Source organism: Nannospalax galili, unplaced genomic scaffold, assembly GCF_000622305.1.
Source record: "Nannospalax galili isolate Female #2095 unplaced genomic scaffold, S.galili_v1.0 scaffold132, whole genome shotgun sequence".
Classification (NCBI taxonomy): domain Eukaryota; kingdom Metazoa; phylum Chordata; class Mammalia; order Rodentia; family Spalacidae; genus Nannospalax; species Nannospalax galili.
The window spans coordinates 2,421,689-2,444,120 of NW_008332644.1; the positions used below are offsets into that span (position 1 = coordinate 2,421,689).

Genomic DNA, 22,432 nt, shown 5'->3' on the forward strand with positions numbered 1-22,432 from the left:
AAAAGCCCCCATAGTCTTTAACGGTTTCAACACTAAAAGTTCAAAGTGTCATCTGAGACTCAAGGCAATGGCTCAACTGTAAAAAATTTTAAAATTAAAAAAAAAGAAAGAAAGAAAGTTATACCTGACAGAAACAGAAATCAATGAAAGAGAACTGTATGTGTCTGTAACTCCAGATTTTGGGGGACCAAGGCACGAGTATCAGGAATTTAGGGTTGGTTTTGGCTGTATAGTGTGTTTAAGGCCAGCCTGAGCTACATAGTGACACCCTTGTCTCATCTTGAAAAACCAAGGGTCGGAAGTGTAGCTGAGTGATAGAGGACTTAGCATGCACAAAGTCCTGTGTTAGATTCCCCAGTTCTGCAATAACAACAGCAAAAGTTCCTCAGTGGCTCTTGGAGGAGTCACTAGTAAAACACAAGCCTGTCCTTCAGGCAGGAATCATCTCTAAGCTCCAGTCTAATAAAAGTTAACTGTACGATGACGACAACAAAGCCTCACTATCTCAAAATGTGTGGACAGGCAAAGCATAAGAATTGAAGTAAGCCAGGTTTTCAGGAACACTGGAGTAGACTGCTTTAACAGTTCATCACTCTTCGAAGACCAGGGTTGTGTCTGTAGTCATAAGCATGCTGCATCTCTGATGGACATTTTCACCAATGAATAGCAGTACTTATAATTAAAGAATTCCTCCACTAAGTTTCTATGAAAGTTAATTTTTTACTATGACTTTTAAGTCTTTTTTTTTTCTTTTTTTTTTTGGTCTTTTTGAGACAGGGTCTCCCTGTAGCCCAGCTGGCCTGGAACTCACTGTGTAAACCAGGCTGGCCTCAAACTCACAGAGATCCACCTGCCTCTGCCTCTTGAGTGCTGGAACTAAAGGTGTGCACCACCACCCCTGGTGACTTTAAGTCTCTTTTAAATTAGAAGATATTGGGGCTGGAGAGATGGCTCAGCTGTTAAGAACACTGGTTGTTCTTGCAGAAGACCTGGGTTTGCATCCCAGCACCCACATGGCAGCTAACAACTGTCCGTCACTCCAGTCCCAACAGCCTCTTCTGACCTCCTCAGGCATTGCACAACACGGGTGCATTTACCTACACGCAGGCAATACACACATACACATAAAATAAAAATAACAAATAAACTTAAAAAAAAAGTTTAAATTAGAAGATATCACACAGGCCTTGGCCTGCTGAGTCCCTAATACTCCTCAGTGGCCATAGTCTCCCTCTGTGAAGTGGCCCAGGAGCTCAGAGGCTGCAGTGTGTGCATTCTCAGGTCACCCCAGAGGCTGCTTGATGAATTAAAGACATGCAACATTCCAGCCTGGGGGATGAGGAATCTGGGTGAGGTGAACAAGGAAAATGGGGCAGCAAAGATTCAAGATGCAGCAAGAGAGAGAAGGGGAACTGTGGGAGCCCCTGGGAAACATGGGTGATTGCAGATTTCCACAAAGGTACAAGCTGATGACAAAGCCCCAAATCAGGTTTATCTGGCACTTGCAGGGAAGAAATAGTGCTTTCACAGAGGCAGAGGTAAAACTTCTATAACCGTATCCTAGCAAGTTATGGAGTCCAAAAGTACATCTAATGGAGTAATTAAGAATATAACCCTGGATGGTGAGGGCTCAACGGTTAAGAGCACTGGCTGCTCTTGCAGAGGACCTCGGTTCAATTCCCAGCATCCACATGGCAGCTAACAACTATCCATAATTCCAGGGAAGTCTGACGCCCTCTTCTGACCTCCACGAGGATTGCATGACACGGGTGCACTTATATACACTCAGGCAATAAATTCATACACATAAAATGAAAATAATAAATAAAATATTTAAAAAATGTATTTTAAAAAAGAATATAACATTGGGGCTGAAGAGATGGTTCAGCAGTTAAGAGCACTGACTGCTCTTCCAGAGACTGCAGGTTTGGTTCCCAGCACCCACATGGTGGGTGACAACTGTCTGCAACTCCAGTTCTAGGGAATCAAACACCCTTTTCTGGCCTCCATGGGCATTGCATGACACAGATGCACTTACATACATGCAAGAAAAATATTCATATACATAAAAATAAATAAATGTTTTAAAAAATAACAACCTTTCACTTACCTTGATAAGCCCAGGAGGAGGTTTCTCATAACTAGAAAATACAATACAACCATGTCAACAGAAACAACAGCTGAAGGTTTCCATCAGATTAGAATAAAATAATACTCTTAGTAAAAACTGAAAACACCTTAGCTGTATAATTTCCTACAATGGGCTCAGCACTAAGGTTCGCGTGTAAATAACCTGCCATTACTGCACATCCTGCAGCTGAAGTTAGAAGTCCTGTGGGCTAGTCTGGTTCTAGAACATCAAGGTGCCTTGGTCAGGTCGTTTACCAAGTGTACTGACCTCATACTCAACAATGAACAGGCTCCTGGGGGAAGGTGCAACTCATCTTAGTGCTGGGGGACACGGGGAGGGGCAGCAAGCCCAGACAAGGCCTCTGTCCAGGGGCAGCATTTCCCACAATCTCCAGCCATCCTGCTGCAGGGCCAGCAGGAACTGGCACCCAGCACTGCCTGCCTCCAAGTCTGTGTGGTCACACTGCATGGGGCATGTAGGATCCCTGCTTGGTGCCCAGTCCACAGGCTGTAGTCAGTACTGACGGCTGCTGGACTCAGTACACAAAGGAACCACGGAAGGAAGCCTTCTTCCATTGCTTCCACCGTATCAACATGCTCTTGGACACCCGGAGTTCTGAAAAAGAGCATGGGACCTCTGGTCCCAGTACCTTCTCACCTCCAACACTCTGCTGAAATTGCCAGAAAAAGCTGCTAGATTTCTAGTTTGTGAATCAGCAGCAGATGCCTGTGCTCATTTTGAAGTAGCAACAAATAAACACATTATCAAACACAGCATGGGCATTTGGCTTTTAGTTGTGAATGCCTAACAAAGGAAAAGAGAGGGAGAGAAGGAAGGACAGGTAGAGGAAGAGGAGAGGGAGAGGGGGAGGGGGAGGGAGAGGGAAAGGGAGGGGAAGAGTAAGGGGTAGGGGGAGAGAGGAAGAGAGGAAAGGAGGCAGGACCAAGACCTGTCTAGTTGAAATGCTTCCACAGGTGACAGGTAGCTGAGGTCATCAGGGCACCGAAGCTGCCGTGCGACTGTGTCTGGGCTCCAGAAAGCTAAACATGCGGGAGCTCCAACCTGTGCACACTCAGAAAACAGCAACAGAGCTCTGCATTTCCTTAATGGAAGTGTTATTTTTGTTATCATAGAAACACCAATAATGCTAAGAGGTTAGACATTAATGAGACAAGCTCAGCAGCAGCTTGATCTGAGTTCTGATGAGTCCCTGCCTCTTGCTTTCTGCTTGCTTGCAAAGCCAGCACCATGGGGACAACCCCATGTCACATCAGCACAGGATGTGACTGAGCCCGCCCTTGGACCATGGCTGCCGTTGCCGCTTAGTTCCGGAGGGGGTTACTACAGGGAAAACATCTTCCGTGGCTCTGTTCAAACAAGGCACCTCTACCTGTTATTATCCTCTGGGCTTTTTTTTTTTTTTTACTACAGGTACTCTCCCTTTTCGTTAAACTATATTTTATTTCAGATGTTTATTTTGTGTTGGTGCGGTACACACATGCCAGGACACGTGTGTGCAGGTCCGAGCACAATTTGCAGAAGTCCCTGCTCTCCTCCCATCATGTGGGCCTCAGGTTTTTGGGCTTGGTGGCCTTGACGCAGCCCAGGGGCTCTCCTTTTAAAAGAGTCTTCAAGTAAGTTTCTATTTTTACACATTTCCTCTTATCTCCATTCCCTGAGGCCACAGCCCCCTGTGGGGATAAGTGACTAAATTGGTTTTCCTCCTGTGGGCCTGTACTTCCAGCCTTTGCGGCCAGGACCGCCCACCCCCGTCCCACCCCGCCCACCGCCCGCAGACGCACAGGACTCCTCCAGGTGCTGGAGCTGCTGCGGCTGCCGCGCATTCAGTGGCCGCGGCAGCTCCTGCTCCGGCAGCTCCCACGGCCTCCACGCATCCGGGCCAGGCCGACGTCGCGCGACCACACCTGTCCGCTGGGCGCCCGCAGCGGGGCCAGCCGATGCCAAGCGGGGCCAGTCCGTACCGCCTCCCCGCGGAGTCGGTGCTGAGCACAGGGACTGAGCAGCTAGGCCGGTGCACGCCCTGCTTGCGGCTCGGCTCCGGGAGGGGCCGCGGGCGGGGCCTGGGATGGGGCGGGGTCTGGAATGGGGCGGGGCGTCTCAGGGCGGGACCTGAGCAGGTTTCCTGGGGCGCCAAGGTCCTGCCTGCTGCCCGAGTCTGGAACCCCTGGGACCCGCTCTGGGCTCCAGCTCTAGGCAAGTCGTATGTGTGTTCCTTTAGGAGGAGACCCGGATATTCATTAGGGAATCCATCCATTTTTTAGAAGATGTCTCTATAAATTCTTAAGTAGTCCCAAGAATGTGATTTGCGGGTAAAACGTAGCCAGTAAGGCGGGGCGTGTTGGCGCACGCCTTTAATTCCTGACAGAGGTTGGCGGACACCTGTGAGATCAAGGCCAGCTTGGTCTACAGTGAGTTCCAGGCCAGCTGGGACTGCAGGGAGACCCTGTCTCAACAAAACAAAACAAACAAAAGCCTATATGTATTGTGTTTGTGAAGATTCGGCTGCCTGATTTTTATTTATTTATTTATTTATTTATTTTGAGACAGGGTCTCCCTGTAGCTGGCCTCGAACTCGTTATGTAGACCAGGCAGGCCTTGAACTCACAGAGATCACCCTGCTTCTGCTTCCCAAGTGCTGGGACTAAAGGTGTGTGCCACCACGCCTGGTGAGCCTGATATCTTAATAAAATTTAATCATTTTATGTTTGCGGTGGTAGGACGGAACCTAGTGCCTGATGCATTCTAGACCAGCATTCTACCACTGATTTAGTACCCAGCTGCAGAGTTTTTTAAAAAAATCTCATTTTTTTATTTGTTGATTTTTTTTTTTGTGTGTGTGTGTATCATACAGAACATCCCAAACAATCTTATTCATCTATATACCCACTTCCCAAATGGTACCCTCCCATAGCCTCCCCTTCCCCCACACTGTAGCCCATATACTCTGTCATCCCTGTTGCTGTCCACTGTGTTGTCAGTGCCCCCAGCCATTCCCCAGCGCTTGTCCCTCTGCAGAATCTAGTCGGCCTATCTAGAAAGCCTTGTTGTAGGCAGATCAGCTGTTCCTCATCTAGCAGCAATCTGTTGTCCATATTCCTTTAGATAAGATTGGGGTCTGCTGTTCATTTTCCCAGTTCTATGCTGGGTTACTGTCTGGGAGTCTTTGGGCCACCGTGGCCAGTAACTCGAAGGTATCTCCTGTCTGGGATTGTTTCTTGTTAAAAGTGTGACTGCCACCAGTATCCTTAGTATCCTCAGGACTAGCGAGAGTGCACTCAATTCTACTTCACAGAAGTCCTTCGAGGGTTTCCCAGAAGCCCTGTGGCCAGTACCATCTTCGATGCACCTTCATGGGACTGGGCTCCCGGTCCTTCAGGGCAGCGCACCAGGAGGCAGGCTTCTCCATTGTCCTCTGGGCCTCGACCTATCTGTAAGATGAGCAAACGCAGAGACTCAAGTGACAAGCCTAACAGTGTATAACTATTAATTCCTGGAAGCTAGATTTAGAAGTGTTAGGTAAGCCTGGTGGGGTGGCTGGTAATTCCATCATTTAGAGGAGGGGGGTAGAGGCAGGAGGATGAGGCGTTCAAGGTCATTCTCAGCTACGTATTGAGTTCTAGGCCACCCTAGGACTATTTCAGACAAACAAGCAAACAAAAGTTTTACGCACTTATATGGCATGCATTTTTAAAATGTACCTGGTATGTAGAGCTATGGTAGTTGACATTATGAAATGGCCCATAGTAAACATAACAGCATGGGGACATAATGTTATTAATGTGGTTAATGCCTAAACTACTTGAGGACCACTTTTGAATTTAATATAGAAAAACCCAATGAGACATACAAAAACATCATATGAAGTTGCACATTTGTCCAGGAACTTGGAAGTCAGGTTTTCCACTGGGAGAGAACTGGCCAGGCAACTGATCCAACCATTCAAGGAGGTTTCCTGCACCAGCAAGAGGCTTGTAAATGCATTGCAAAACAGAGATAATTTAATGTATATGTCACATTCTCTGGTTTTCCATTTGTCACAGTACCATACTGGAGGCTTTTGTTTGTTTGCTGAGACAATATCAGGCTATGTAGCCAAGGCTAGCCTCAAACTCTTCTCCCATAATCCCCACACCCACTGCAATAGTAGGGATCAAATCCAGGGCCTTGTGCTAGGCATGGACAATACCTGTGTGATACATACCCAGCCTACCATACTGTTTTGATTAGTATAGATTTCTAGGAAGTTTTTATAACTTTTTTATGTTGGGGGAAATTTGATGTATCACCACTGTATTACAACTAAGCCATTAAATTTTGTAGTTTTGCTAGTATTAACTGATTCATTTTCATGATACTCCCAGTGAATCAGTTCTCTAGAGGTTCAACAGAAAGGCCATTTGAGAACCATGCAAGATCTTTCTTTGTATTTATAAAAGCTTATTCCCTCTGTTAACTTCATATCATTCATAGTAACCAGTCATGGAATATTAGGAATTGCAATTTGGGAGACACAGGTTTAGATAGTTATGAATCAAGAAAGTGAGAAAAGTGGGCATTGTCTTGGAAAGCAGGAAAGTGGGTATTTGCATGCTGAAAGGAAATGGGTTATAAAGAATAGAAAATAAAGAAAAAGGAAGTATAAACAATAGTCTTAATGTGCATCTTGAGCCTCTGGGTATAATGAAACTGCCTTTTTATCTTGACTGCTTCAGACACCTACCACCAAAGTATGGAGGTGTCCCAAGTTCTCACTCTAGGCAGCAGGGCCAATTGTCCTACATCTTGATAGACTCAGACTTCATTTGGAAAAGCTCTTTCAATGTTGCTTTCATTGTAATTGTCCTTTTATTTTCACAATGGTAAATTCTATGGTATATCGCAAAGATATGGGGCACAGGCAGAGCCATCAGTGAGTGCTAATTCCTGCTAACTTGACTTATGTATTTCCCCCAAATCTTTCCCAATTCAATGTTTGTTCCCCATTTAACTCTTTAGAGAGCACTCTCTCAAGACCAACCACATAGCCCAACAATGCTGTTTTTCCTCTGATGGCTTATAAAGTCAAGTTCAGAGACTCTAAACCCTGCTGCACCCCTAAGAACTGTCAGTCCCTTGAAAGTGAGCATGATCCCAGCTCAGTACTTACTGTCTGTTAGAAATAAAACCTGAAATCCAAGGACTCCATCAACACTGCAAAAAGAACATGCAAACAAAGCAAAAAGTAACTTGTTAAGGCAGTTTTTAACTTTTGCAAAAGGGTGTGTGTGTTGTTTCATTTGAGCAAGTAAGCACACTTTGGCAGGAGATTGATAGGTTTTTATCCTAATGCAAGAGTACTGTGTCTTTTCCCCATTGTCTGGGGTCCAACCTCATAGTCTTTCATGGTTAGCTAGTTTAAAAAGAATTGGCACCAAGGAAATGAAGGGAAGGGGGAAGGAGTCAGCTGTTCTGGGTCATGAGTTCTGGGGATGCAGCAAGGTACCTCAAAGAAAAGTTTTACAAGATAAGTGTGGGGGATTGCAAAATAGTATTACATTCCTGTCATCATTCTTTAAAAAATTTTTTTGATGTATTTATTTGTATTGTATTGTATGTGTATGAGTGTTTTGTCTGCCTGTATGTTAGTGTATCCCAGGAGGCCAGAAGAGGGTGTCAGATCTCCTGGAACTAGAATTATGGATGTTGTTAGTTACCATGTGGGTGCTGGAAATTGAGCCCAAGTCCTCAGCAAGAGTAGCCAGTGCTCTTAACTGCTGAGCCGTCTCTCCAGCCCTTGATCATTCTTTTGATAGAAAAGATCTGAATTTTTTTTATAGTCATTTCCCTCACTGCTCATGAGAAATTTGAACTCTTTCTACTTCAGTTCTGTGATCTGAAAAATGCCTTTAGTAAGCTGTTAACTTAGAAAATATAATACCTCCTCCAACTCTATTTTTTATCAAGATTGTTTTGGCTGCTTGAGATACCATATGAATTTTAGGGTGGGCTTTCTTATTATTGCAAAAAAGTCACTGAGATTTTGGTAGGGATTACTTCTAATCTATAGATCATGTTGGATAGATTGACATCTTAAATATTGATTTCTAATCCATGAACATGGGGTATGTTTCCACTTAGTGTCTCTCTCTCTCTCTCTCTCTCTCTCTCTCTCTCTCTCTCTCAATTCTCTCTCTCTCTCTCCTCTATCTCTCTCTTGGTATTTTTTGAGACAGGGTCTCCCTGTAGCCCCAGCTGGCCTGGAACTCACAGAGATCTACCTGCTTCTGCCTCTGGGACTAAAAGCATGTGCCACCACACCCGGTATTTTGTTACCAGCAAGTTCACTAGGGTATCCAGATAGGAATTGTGAGTAGGTCATGGAAAGCTCTTCTAAAACTGGCAATCCAGGGTCCTTAGGTGCTGGACACCTATGCACTGGACCAGCAGACCCAGAGGTTCAGAGCTCCAAACACTAAGAGTCAGCATGCTATTGTTCTTGGCTTTGGAATCCAGAGACTTAGGGCTCAGGCATTCAGGTTGAAGGATAACCGCTCTGGACTTTGACCGCTGACAAGTGCCCCTTTTCATAGGTGCTTGTACTTAGTGGCTTTCAGCAGCATCTGGGTAGCAATAGCAGACAGGAGTAGAGGGCACCCTAGGGTTACAGCGTTCCCTCAGCCTTATAGCCACAAGTCTTATTGCTCTCAAGGCTGGAATTTCTAAGACCCCTGACCATGCAGGTTTAGCCCTTAGCTCCCTGGACCTCACCCAGCAACCAGGGCCCGCAGTGTTTCTTCTCTGGATTTTCAAAGCCACCTGTTTCTCTTCAGCCTCAGCTCTCCAGCCTGCAATATCATGCCATGGCCTCTGCTGCCACCTCTGCTGCTATTGCTGCCGTCACTGCCAGGGCTGCTGTCCTTGCTGTAGCTTCTGCCAGCCTTTCTTTATGTGACCAACTCAGCTCTTGCTACTAGTCATTAGATATTCTTGAATAGGCAAGGAAGGACTACTGGAGAGAAGTCTTTCTTCGGCCTAATGTTACAACACCAAGGATCAGCACAGGAGGGTGGATAGTGGCATGAAACAAAACAAAACAAAACAAAACAAAAACTGAGCTAAGCAACTTACTTATATAACCAGAAATGGGGTGTGACAAGAATCTTCATCAGTCCTGGCAGCCATGTAAATGAAGGCTGTGTTTCCCCTCCGGCTTGGATCACAATGGCTCTAGAGTCATCTGCATTCACCCAGGCTTGCCTGCTTTCCAGTGCTGGGTACAGACTGGGAAGCATGTCTTCAGCCAGGGTTGAAGTGGCCCACTGCAGCTGCAGGAGTGTCCTCCAAGTGATGTGTCCCAAACAGCTCAGCGGCCATGAAAGCAATCTTGGCACTTGATAGTAAAGAGGCCGTTTGAATGATAGTCCTTTACTTAGGGCAACTGAGGCATCAGGGAAGGGTCTAATAGCTGTCAGTTGGAGTCAGTCACCCTGGCTTGTACCCAACATCTTAGCTTATTTAAAGTACAAATAAACATCGAAAGGGGTACTTGCAATAAAGGCCTATCGTTAACATTAACATTAATAGAGATTTAATAGTTTTTGATTTGGATTTGTTTTTTTTTTTTTTTTTTTTTTTTTTTTTTTTGGGTTTTTTTTTTTTTTAGATTCAGTTAGAAATTGATCCTGAGTTTCTGATCCTCCTTCCTGTACCTCTGGAGGGCTAGGATTATGGGCACACCACCACACCTTGCTTTTGTGCAGTGCTGGAGGTCTAACCCAGGCCTCCTGCATGGTAGGCAAGCACTCTACCAACTATGCTATAGTCCCATCCCAAAGTAAGAGTATTTAATAGGGTTCTAACAAGCCTTACCTCCTGACCCAGAGGGAGGTGGGTCCCTCTATTCTATCTCAGTTTTCAGCAGTATTTCATAACTCTGCGTTCTCAGATTTTTATTTTATTCCTAATTTAAAATTTTTTTCTTTTCCTTCCTTTCTCCTTCCTTCTTCCTCTCTGTCTCTGTCTCTCTCTCTCTGTTGGAGTTGGGACCAAGGGCCTTGCACATAGTAAGCAAGTGCTTTACTGCTGACCTATAGCTCCAGCTTTGTTTTTTATTCATTTTGATACTATTATAATTGGAATTGTTTTGCCATTTCCTTTTCAGAGTGTTTATTTTTAGAGTATAAAAATACAGCTAATTTTTGTGTGTTGATTTTGTCTTACAGTTTTGCCAAATTCATTAATTACATATAAGAATTGGCTTTGTGTGTGTGTGTGTGTGTGTGTGTGTGTGTGTGTGTGTACTTGGGTGTGTGTGTATTTGTGTATGTATGTACTTGGGTGTGTGTACCTGCCTCTGCCTCCTTGGTGCTGGGATCACAGGCCTGTGCTGCCATACCCAGCTTTTGTGCACCTTTTAGAGTTTTCTAAGAATTTTATATTTTCCTTTATATTGAAGGAGAGTGCCCCTCAGACCCCCTCCCTAGCCCCTGAGAAAAAGCTGCCCTCCACCTGACTCTGGAAATCCCCATCATTGTTCAAACCATTTCCTGGTATCTGTTTATGATTTCTATGGGAATAATCTGGGGCAGAAGAGAAAGAACGTTCTGCCCCAGGTAAGCTAGCCAATGGCTGTATAGGTAAAGTCTCTGGAAATCAGTGCTAGATTGTTCCAATCCTTTCTTGGTTAGACTGTGTATAGTTTCTATGGACATCCCCTGCTTTGTGGGAGTTATTTTGTGGTTTTTCTGCTTAAAAGTCCTGCATTTTCACTGCTCAGGGTTGCAGTACAGCTCCCAAGACTGTGTCCCCAACCAGTTGGCTCCAGTAAAGTGCTCCTTTTTACTGAGACTCAGTGTCCGAGTTGTCAATTTAGGGAATTTTACAGACCTCGAACAATATTTCTTTTTTGGCACTCTCATTGGTTGGTTGAATGTGTCATTTGAAGAGATAAGGAATTATTTCAGTGGTTGAGTGTGAATGCACAAGGCCTTGGTTTTAATCCCGAGCACCACCAACATTTTAACATAAAATTAAACAAAAGAGTATGCTATTTATTTATTTATTTATTTATTTATTTATTTATTTATTTATTTATCTATCTATCTATCTATCTAATTTTTTGGGTCTTTTTTGAGACAGGGTCTCCCTGTATCCCTAGCTGACCTTGAACTCGATATATAGCCCAACTGGCTTCACTCTCAGCTACCTGAGAGTGGGATTAAAGGTGTGTGTTACCATGCCTGGCTAAGAGTATGTTATTTAATTTCCACACTTTGTGAAAATTTCAGTTTTGTGTTATCGATTTCTAATTTTATCCCATTGTGGTGGAAGAAAATATAGCTTTAGTGTCAACTTGACACACTTGGGTTGAGGGAGGCTCAATTGGGGAATTGCCTTCATTGGACTGGCCCATGTCCATGTCCATGGGGCACCTTCTTGATTGTTGAGTGATGTGGGAGGGCCCAGCCCTCTGTGGGTGGTGCCACCCCTGGGCGGGTGGGCCTGTGTTGCATAAGAAAGCAGGCTCAGTGGGGGCCAGGGGAGCAAGCCAGTGAGCAGTGATCCTCCATGGCCTGTGCTCCAGCTCCTGCCTCCAGGTTCCTGCCCTGATTTGTAGGCTTGGGCTCCCTGATGAACTGTAACCTGGGAGGTGTAAGACAAATAAACCCTTTCCTCCCCAAGTTGGTAGTGGTCAGAGTGTTTTGTCACAGCAGCGGAGAAGCAAACTAAGACAATAGGACATCTATCTTCCTTTTTAAATTTTATTACTTTTATTTATTTTTATTTTATGTGTTTGAGTGTATTGCCTGCATTTGTGTAAGTGTACCCTTGTTGTGCAGTGCCTGAGGAGGTCAGAAGAAAGTGTTCAGATCCCCTGGAACTGGAATTATGGACAGTTGTTAGCTGCCATGTGGGTGCTGGGAATCAAACCCAGGTCCTCTGCAAGAGCAGTCAGTGTTCTTAACTGCTGAGCCATCTCTCCAGCTTCCTATCTTCTTTTTTAAAAAAATATTTTATTTATACAAATAACTGTGGGAATAAAGGGGGAAAAGAGTTCTCCAGATACCCAGTAAAAAAACAAACAAACAAACAAACAAACAACAACAACAACAAAAAACTTTAAGCAACCCTATGTGGATGGAAGAAAGCCCTTCCAGAGGCAATACAGTTGTTAAATGAAAATACTAGGGCTAGAGGTGGGTTGTCCATATTATCTGTTGGCCTGAGGGACACTAGAGGTCCCCAAAACAATAAAGGCCATTGCCAATAATGTTAGTTGTACACAGGAAGTGGACTGAAAAACTGTATTGCTGAAGATACTGCATGATGTATCTTTGGGAGAGGGAGAAATCAAGCTTGGACTAAGCTGGAAACTCCCTGCCCCTGGATGGGTGGCTTTCATGATGCCAAAAGAAAACATACAGATGACTGGGGGAGAATGGTCCCTTATAATTCTGCTCAACAACAGACCCCGAGTGTTGCATTATCAATATACCAAACAAGATGCTCCTACTGGTGCAATAGTGGAGTGTCTAGTGTATGTACAACCTGCAAATTTTTGATTGGATATAATACCCACTCCTAGGGGTAGAACACACATCTGGTACTGTTGACCCAACCAACCCTCTATGACATGGGAGAATATAGGCCCCAATGGGAAGTCACTGCAATTGCTTTATTAGATGGAAATGATGCACCTGCTAAAGCACCGACCAAGCATTTGTGTTTACACCCATAGTTTAAGTTATTATAGCAGTCACTGTTTAAATGTTCTTATTTCTTGCTGTGTGATTTTATAGTGGATGGAATCTCACTGAAACTGGCCAACAGCTCATGGAAAACAGATGATGCAGAGACCCAAGACAAGGACAGTTCCTCTAGTGAAACTGGCTGTATAAAAGGTAGTTTCCACTCACATTGTGAGGTTAGAGTCAAAGTGGTATTTGCTGCATCTGAGGGAATAGGTGTAGGAGAGGAAGGTGGAGTTGTGGATTTAGCTGTAGAATTGGTTGGCACTATCATGGTAGTAGGCACAGAACAGAAGTCAGTGCTGTTCACCAAACTACTGTTAGCTGTTAAATTATTTGAACAACAGCTTTATTCTTTTTGAGACAGGATCTGCCTGTAGCTCCAGCTAGCCTGGAATTTCTTATGTAGACCAGCCAGATTGGCCTCGAACTCAGAGATCTGCTTGCCTCTGCCTCCAGAGTGCTGGGATTAAAGGCATATGCCACTATGACTGGCTTGAACAATAGCTCTTATCTTGGCATTCTATCCAAAAGCACTTAGTAGCATTACCAATGGTAGCATTAGCACAGGAAACACAGTTTTCACAGGTTTCTGGCAGCTGGTGAATGGTGAGACTGCACTGACACCACACAGAGTGTGGCCAGACAGGTGGTGGTGCAGAACAGATCACAGAAGACTCCTGACCTCACGTCCTCACCCAGCATCCATGAAATGCTGTGGCGAACAAAGTTCTCACCAGCCCTGTGTTCCCTGCACCACTTCCAAGACTCTAAAATGTAAATATTTATAAAGTAGCTTGACAATATAATCATTTGATTTTCCCCCAAAACATCTATAGTTTTTCCTCTAGGGCCTGTGACATTACTACCTATGGATTTTGACCGTGTTCATAATACCAAGCATGAATTCCCTTCTGTGGAGCAGGCCTCAAATCCAACAAAAGAGTAGTTAGTTTCTCCCATAGACAGTCTTGTTAACTATCACACCTGTGGGCGCATTCTGCCTGGCAGGTCAATGTTGTAGCATCCAGGGTCCAGCACTGGATAAGATCATTGATACCTTTTCTCTCCTGGCAGCCTGCCTAACATTTTCCATCACTGTGACAGCTAGCCATCAGGGGGAATTTCTCAGTCAGCTCAAGATTGATTTCTCTGTGTCCTGCAACTACAGTGCTATCAGCAATCTTACCATCTAGTTGAGGCTTAACCAAGAGCAATGGCAATAGCTTGTGTGGCTTTGGGTGCCTCTGGAGCCTCCTTTACCAGTAACCCATAGGGAGGTAACCTGTGTCTGGCCCTGGGATTTTCATTAACAACCCATGACTTCTGGGAGCAGCCTTGTTCATTAATGTGGGGGTCCTTCTGTTCAAATGCTACAGTGTTAACTATCTTACAAACGAGTGGCACTTTATAAGGCTTCTTCATTCATCCTTAGTTTTGGTTAACCCACCCCCTACCTTGGCTTTTCCTCACCCCATTGTCCCTATCCCTGCTTAAATCTTTACCACCCTGTTTTCTCCCTCTGTTCCTTTGGAGCATGTATGTTCTACTACCCACTCCTCATTCTATTTTTTTAGTGGATGTGGTGACTTGAATGTCCCTTCTAGGCTCAAAGATCTGAATGCCTTGTCCCCACTTGGCAATACTGTTTGTGGAGATTATGGATTCTTTAAAAGGTGTAGAATTTGCTAGAGGAAGTGTTGCTGGGTATGGGCTTTGAGTGTCGACACCCTTGCCTTGCTTCTAGTTCACTGTCTCTGCTTTGCATTTGTTGTTTAGGATGTGATCTCTCAGCTTCCCACTCCTGATGCTTGCTGCTGTGTGTCTCCATCATGATGGGCTCATTCCTTTGGAACCATAAGTCAAAATAAACTCGTCCTTCATTAAGTCACCTTGATCATGGTATTCTATCATAGCAACAAAAAAGTAACTAATACAGGAGTTGGTACCAGGGAGTGGGCTATTGCTTTGAAGAAACTGACCACCTTATTTTGGGGAAGAATGTGGAAGACTATGGAACTTTGGACCAGAAAAGCAGTTGAATGCTGTAAGTAGAGCTTAATGGGCCATTCTGGTTGGAGCCTAGAAAACAGTTGTGCTGAAAGTAATGTGGAATTTAGAGCCAAAGCTGAAGAGATTTCAGAGGGAAGCAAGGGCTTTAATGATGTCTGGGATGCATGTGATATGTTGGCAAAGAATCTGGCTGTTTTCTACCTGTGCCTTGAGAATTTATGTGAGGCTAAATTTAAAAGGGATGAACAAATTTCTATGGCAAAGAAAATTTCCAGAAAACATAAGATTGACTCTACAGCTTGGTTATTATTGATAATGTTCATGTGGGTCTATAATGAAAAAGTGGAGTAGGGCAGAAAGAAACAGAAAATATATAATTTGGAGAGAGAAAAAAACTGGGGAACTTAAGGCTTGCACTGGAAGAGAGTCTCTCATTTTTAAGGAGATTAGCAATATTAAGGACAGGCCTCCTGCTTTGAACTTGAACAATGGGAAGGGCACCCTCAGGGTAAGACTCCACCCAGCTAAGCTTCTAACTTGTGGAAGAAAAAGACCTAAGAAATTTTTGACTACTAAATAACAACAACATAAGAAAATTGCTGCAAATGTTACTCAAGGAGGCAAGGGTCCATCCCAAGTTGGCTCGTGTTCAGCTTTCTTATATAGTCCAGACCCATCTGCCTAGGGATGGTACTGCCCACAGTAGGCTGGGCCCTCCTACATCAATGAACGAATAAGAAAATGTCTCACAGATATGGCCACAGGTCAAGGTGACCTCGGAAATTCTTATGTTGAGGTTCCTTCTTCCCAGGTAGCTCAAGGTTTTGTCAAGTTGACAGCTGAAACTACGTGTCCCCCATCCCCAGACCACAGCTTTTGTGTGCTGTCCCTGAGCAAATATTTCCCAGAAGATTTTTGTCTCAGTGACGCTGGTCTCATGTTAATCACAGAGGAATTTTCAGTCCCATCCAACCGCATCCATTGTCTCAGTAAAGCAAAAGTTTCACTTCCTTAGATTCAATTTTTTTTTTTTGGAGACAGGGTTTCCTTGCAGCCCAGAGCTGGCATGAACTTGCTATGGAGATCAGGCTGACTTCCATCTCACAGAGCTCTGCCTACCTCTGCCACCTGAGTACTGGGACTAAAGGCATGTGCCACCACACCCACCTTCTATAAATTCTTGATTGAAAATATATCACACTAACAGTCCTAATAGAACTTTTGAGGGACTCTCAAACATCCCTCTGAAACTTCACAAGCCAGGCCTCCATGATCTACATTTCTCCCAGAATTCTGATCTCTCAAGTTCCTACAGAACAGTCCATTAAGCTCTAAGTACTCAACAACTTTTCCAGCCCAAAGTTCTAAATGCGTCCACAATCCTCTTAAAAAACAACATGGTCAGGTCCATCACAGTGAGACCCCACTCCTGGTATCAATTTCTGTCATCATTTGATTTTCTGTTGCTGTGATGAAACAATAACCAAAAGGAACTTAGGTGAGGAAAGGATTCATTTATAGTTATAGTCTATCATCTAGGAAAGCAAGGCAAGAACTCAAGGCAGGAACTTCAGAGACCTTGGAGTCTGCCTATTGGCTTGCTTCCCTTGGTGTATTAGTTACTTTTTTGTTACTCTGATAAAACAATATGACCAAGGCAAATTATAGAAAGAAGAGTTTATGCTTACAGTTCAGAGGGTTAGAATCTATAATGGTGGAGGAGGCATACCGGCAGAGATGACAGGAGTAGAAAGCCAAGAGATTACATCTTCAAGCAGGCACAGGAAGCAGAGAGATTGAAAATCTGGCAAAATTTAAGAACACTCAAAGACTGCCCCCAGTGATGTGCTTCTCATTCAAACCACCACACCTGGCTTGCTCAGCTACCTTTCTTATACAGTCCAGGTTCACCTGCCCAGGGATGGTACTGCCCACAGTGGGCTGGGTCTTCCCTACATTAATTAACAATTAAGAAAATAACTCATAGACACAACCAAAGGCCAATCTGATCTGGACAGTTCTTCAGTTGGGGGGTTGCAGTCCCTCTTTCCAGGTGACCTAGATATGTATCAAGCTGACAGCTGAAGCTAACTAAGACAATATCCTCAGTGGCTTGCTGTTGTCCCCCCTCCCTATTATAGAGTCATGGGAACAGCCTGACCTGGGACATGGAGTCTTGAAGGACACTTGAGATGAATGTGCTTCAAGTCCAGTAGCTCAGCAGAATTCTTCAGGCCTTCGTGCTGGACTAGAACTGCTGAGGTGTCCAGACTCGTGGATTGAATTCTCAGTCTCTTTAGTGTTAGTACAGGTGTCCTAGTTAGCTTTAGCTGTCAGTTTGACACAACCTAGAGTCTTGGGAAGGGGGAACCTCAACTGAGGAATTTCCTATATTAGATTTGTCTGTGGGGTGTTGTCTTGATTGATAATTGATGATATGCTATTGGTGAGTCACACCCACTGTGGGACGACCATCCATAGGCAGGTGAGCCTGGATTATGTAACAAAACTAGTGGAGCATAGGCATGAGAAAAGCTGGACAGCAAACCAGTAAGCAGGATTCCACCATGGTTTCTGCTTCAGTTTCTGTCCTCACTTCCTTCAGTGATGGATTGTGATCTGGAAGTGAAAGTCAAATAATCCCTTTCCTTCTCCAAGTTGCTTTTTGGCAAGAATGTTTTATTACAGCAAAAGAAAAGTAAACTAGAACAATAGCCAATGTTGGACTACCCAAGTCTATTGTATATGCCAATAAATCCCCTTTGAACTTATATTCATTCTTTTGGTTCTGTTCTAAAGAATTCTGTTCAATACAGACCACGGTACTTGAAGTGGTTCTAGAGAAACAAAATCGGGGTGTTGTGTGATGATTAGTGATAATTGTTAATTTGAAAGAATCTAGAATCACCTGGAAGATGGGCCTTTGGATATTTGTTGCTAAAATTCTTTGGGGGAGTGTGAACTACATCTGTCTTCTCCTCCCTTGGTCTGTATGGGAAACTGAGTTATGATTTCACCAAACTGTATTCTGGGAAACCAGTGAGTTTGTAAGGCTTACTTACAGAGCAATGTTTGAGGGTTTACTTACAGGATGGTGGGTGCTCCCACCCTAAGGTCACACCAGAAAGTCTTCACCCAAGTATGGATGGTGGCGTCCCCACAACTGCACAAAGTAGTGGGAGAAATACCCTCCCCTAATTTTCCCTAGTCCATATTCCCTTAGCCCCTCCCCAGGCCATGTGCAATTAGGGCTGAATTGCTCATCATGGGTTGGTTGGGAGGTGTGGCTGGACTTGCCTGCTAAGGGTCCCTGTGACTCTCCTTGCCCCTCCTTTTGGTAGGGGAGAGGTGTGTGAACAGTCAACAAGCCCAGCTGTTGCCAATTTTAGGCAATCAGGTGTAACCAAATTTGGGAAAATGGTATCTGTCAGAGCACAGCCCTATACAATGGCATGTCTGTGGGGGATTACCTTGATTGTTTTAGTTGAGGTAGGAAAACCTGCCTACCGTGGATGGCACGTTTCTTGGTTGGGATCCTGGACTAAGAATTTTTTTTTTGACTTATCAAGAAATATGAATCTTTACATTTATAGGTTTCTGTACATATCCTGCACCCTAATATATTGCTTCAGTTGATCCTTATAGAAACCCTTTGGGGATTGTCAAGGTACACATGCCTTAAGGAAATTGAGTCTAAGAGTAGGGCATTGGTGCTACAGTCAAAATAGTTCAGTTTCTAGCCCAGGATTTTTCATTAGGTCATAAGGAGATTTCCAGTGTGTTTCGGATACTGGGAATATATGCTGGAAGTCTTGGGGAGGGAAAAGAATAGGGAGCTGTTGGAAACTTCCCATTGCCCCCAGGTCAGCTCACAAAGGCTGATGGCCTTTTTTTCTTTTTTTAGTAGTTCTGTTCTTTAACTCTGCTCAAGGCTAGAATTGTAGCCTATGTGGCTTAGCCTCTACTGTTTGGCATTCTCAGAAGACCTTCCAGTTAATGACCAGTCCTTTATTCCAGGCCCAATAAACTGTGGAATTTTTCTTTAGTGACCCACTTTACTTACCAGTTTATATTTGATTTCCCTGGTAGATGTCAAATTCCTGTGTATTATGAGAGGGTGGATGGAATCTAGATTTCTACCTTCCATTCAGTATTTTTTCAGACAAACTCCTTTCCATGCAGCTCTGCACCTACACAGGGTCATAAACCTTTCAGAAGTTTCTCTCACGTCTTCTTGATTTTGTTGCATGCCTCGGTCCCCGGGCTCCATATTCTCCTACCAAATCGCATCTTCTATTTTCTGATCATCTTCCACCATGCATATCCACACTTGCCCTCCCTGCTGCACATGTGCGGGCGCTCCAGAGGCGGTAGCACTGCGCTCCAGGCAATGGCCCGCGGACCTCCAGACTGTGCAGGGTCAAGCCGAAGGCGTCCCCATTGGTTAATGAGAAGACACACCTCATCCACGGTCCATCCCCACTAGTGTCTGCCCACGGAGTGGCTCCAGGCCCCAGGGGTCACTGCCTTGGGTAGGGCTGTGTGGGGCCCGGCATTTCCTCTTAGGAAGACTCTATGATGGATGGGCCATCGAGGGGTGACCCCAGAATGCATGCTAGTGACTTCTCAACTATGCTGCACTTTACCTCTGTGGACCCCACATTAATCTCTTGTCCTTAGAGGCCCTTTGCTGCAGCACATGGGACCTTATGGGGCGCAAGGGGCATTGAGAACCAAGTGACAGCAAGACGGGTGTGTGAAAACGAGGGCTCATGAAGTGCTCCCCTCCTTGCCGAAGACATCCAGAGGCTTGTCTCCTCAGTGACTATGGTTACAGTACATTATAAATACATATGACATCATAAGAGAATAAAAAATGTTTGATTTAAAAAAATTACTGTTTGGCCAGGCATGGTGGCCTTAATCCCAGCACTCGGGAAGCCTGGTCTACGTAGTGAGTTCCAGGACAGCTGGGACTACAGGGAGCCCCTGTCTCAAAAAGACAAAAAAAAATTACTGTTTGAACCTGGCATGTTCAATCTCAGCACTGGAGGCAAGAGGATCAGGAGTTCAAGGCTAGCCTCAGCTACATATGAGTTTGAGGCCAGGGTAGGCTACCTAAGATACTGTGTCACAAAGTTGCTTTTGGAGTTGCTTTTTAGTTTTATTTTTAAAAAATTGCTAAGCAGGTTGTGGTGGTATATGCCTTTAATCCCAGCACCTGGTAGGCAGAGGCAGGTGGATCTCTGTGAGATTGAGACCAGCCTGGTTAGTCTGCATAGTGAGTTCCAGGCCAGCTGGGGCTACAGAAAGACAAACAAACAAAATCATTAAGTGAATTTTGGCTTGAGATTAGAACAGAATTTCCAAAAAAGCCCCAAACAGACTTCTTCCCCTTTGTAGTGTGTATTTATGTGGTTTCCTCAGCAATGAAGATGAAAAATCAAACTCTTAGCTGGGTGTGGTGGCCCACACTTTTAACACTAGCACCCAGGAAGCAGAGGCAGGCAGATCTCTGAGAGTTCAAGGTTAGCCTGGTGTAAATAGTGAGTTCCAGGCCAGCTGGGGATACAGGGAGACCCTGTCTCAAAAAGACAAAAAAAAAAAAAATTAAACTATAAATCAATTCTGAAAAATGCTATGAGTTCAGCAACAGTAAGTATTCAACCAAGATTTAATTCTTTATGTATAAATAAACAAGTACATCCATCTCTTTAGTATGCAAATTGGGTTTCATTTCTAATAAGTAGTAAAATATATACTAAATATTTGTTTTAATGTAAATTTATGATTGGTCATCAATAAATGTTTGATGTGTATACTTATTTTATAGATCTACATATCTGGGTTGAAAAGGGATTTTGCACAAACAGTGTTTAAGAAGCTCTGCCTGTAGAGCTTTAGAAATATTCCTTCTATCCAACCTCCCCCCTGCATCCATGAACCATCGTCTTTGCAATCTTCCCCTTTCCAAACCATGCCCAGATTCTGATAACCACTATTCTCATTCTCTCTCTCTCTCCCTTTCTCTCGCTCTCTCCCTCTTTCTCTCACCTTTCCTTTTTTTCTCTCTCTCCTCCCCTCCTCTCTCCTCTATCTCTCTTCTTCTGGGCATTGGACCTAAAGTCTTGCATAGCTTAGACATGCACTGAGCTATATATCCTAGCCCATATTTTCTACTTTGGGATCAATTTTTTAGTCTCTACTTTTAAGAACATATGGTGTTCATCCTTCTCTGCCTTACTTTCCTTAATATAATAATACCATGTTCCTTAGATCCATCCATGTTTCTTCTAATGACATAATTTCATTTTTTTTTTTGGTCTTTTTGAGACAGGGTCTTCCTGTAGCCCCAGCTGTCCTGGAACTCACTATGTAGACCAGGCTGGCCTTGAACTCATAGAGATCTGCCTGTCTCTGCCTCCTGAGTGCTGAGATCAAAGGCGTGCTCCACCATGTCTGGCCTAATGACAGAAAATTTCATTTTTTTAAAAAAATTATTATTTTTTTAATTCTATGTGTCTTTTGCCTACATGTATGTAAGCACACCACATGTGTGCAATGCCTGCAGAGGTCAAAAGAGGGAGTCAGATTTGGAACTGGAGTTACAATCAGTTGTTAACTGCCATGTGGGTGCTGGGAACTGAACCCAGGTCCTCTGTGATAGCAGCCAGTGCTCTTAACCACTGAGCCATGTCTCTAGCCCCATAAAATTTCATTTTTTTTTTTTTTGGTCTTTCTGAGACAGGGTCTCCCTGTAGCCCCAGCTTTCCTGGAACTCACTATGTAGACCAGGCTGGCCTTGAACTCACAGAAATTCACCTGCCTCTGCCTCCCAAGTGCTGGGATTAAAGGCATGCACTACCATGCCTGGCAAAATTTCATTTTTAATAGCTGCAATTAACATGCAAGTGCAATGCGGGTGCATATGTCTCATTGAAACAGAGAACTCAGTTCCTTTGGGTGCGGATTCATTATGGAATAGCTGGATCATATGGTAGGTGTCCCCTCCCCCATATCCCCTTTGTCTTTCTGTAATAATTGGGGATTGGACCTAGGAACTTATACATGCTAGACAAGTGCTGTACCCTGAACTATATCACCAGCTTTTTTTTCACTTTTTATTTTGAGAAAGGGTCTTGCTAAGTTGCCCAGGACAAATCTGAATGCATTCTGCTGCCCAAGTGGGACTTTGAACTTTCAGTCTTCCTACCTCAGCCTCCCAAGTAGCTTGATTACAGGCTTGTGTCCCCAGCCCACCTCATATGGTATTTCTACTTCTAGTCCTTTGAGTAAAATCATGTTTTCCAAAATAGAAATAGTAATTTACACCCCATTAATAATGTATGAGAGTTCTTTCCCCATATCCTTGCCAGCATGACTTTTTGATGTTAGCCATTGTAACTGAGTTCAAGTGATACCTCACTATGGTTTTGATTTGAATTTCTCTGATTAGTGTTGCTGACATTTTTAATGCATTTGAATATATATTATATATTCATTATATATTCATATATTATCTGGAGAAATGCCTATAATT

The 22,432-nt window shown here is 44.0% G+C and overlaps 1 protein-coding gene across 1 annotated transcript in view; it reads right to left on the reverse strand.

Moving 5' to 3' along the window:
- LOC103729464 overlaps nt 1-19,358 on the reverse strand; it is a 25,971-nt gene extending 6,613 nt beyond the window's left edge. Inside the window, exons 1-4 of the mRNA XM_029560864.1 lie at nt 19,227-19,358; nt 5,438-5,580; nt 3,934-4,229; nt 2,111-2,141 (exon numbers count right to left, since the gene is read on the reverse strand). Of these exons, the coding sequence (XP_029416724.1) occupies nt 2,111-2,141; nt 3,934-4,229; nt 5,438-5,580; nt 19,227-19,358 (602 nt within the window). The remainder of the gene's footprint in view (nt 1-2,110; nt 2,142-3,933; nt 4,230-5,437; nt 5,581-19,226) is intronic.
- Between the last annotated feature and the right edge of the window lie 3,074 nt (nt 19,359-22,432).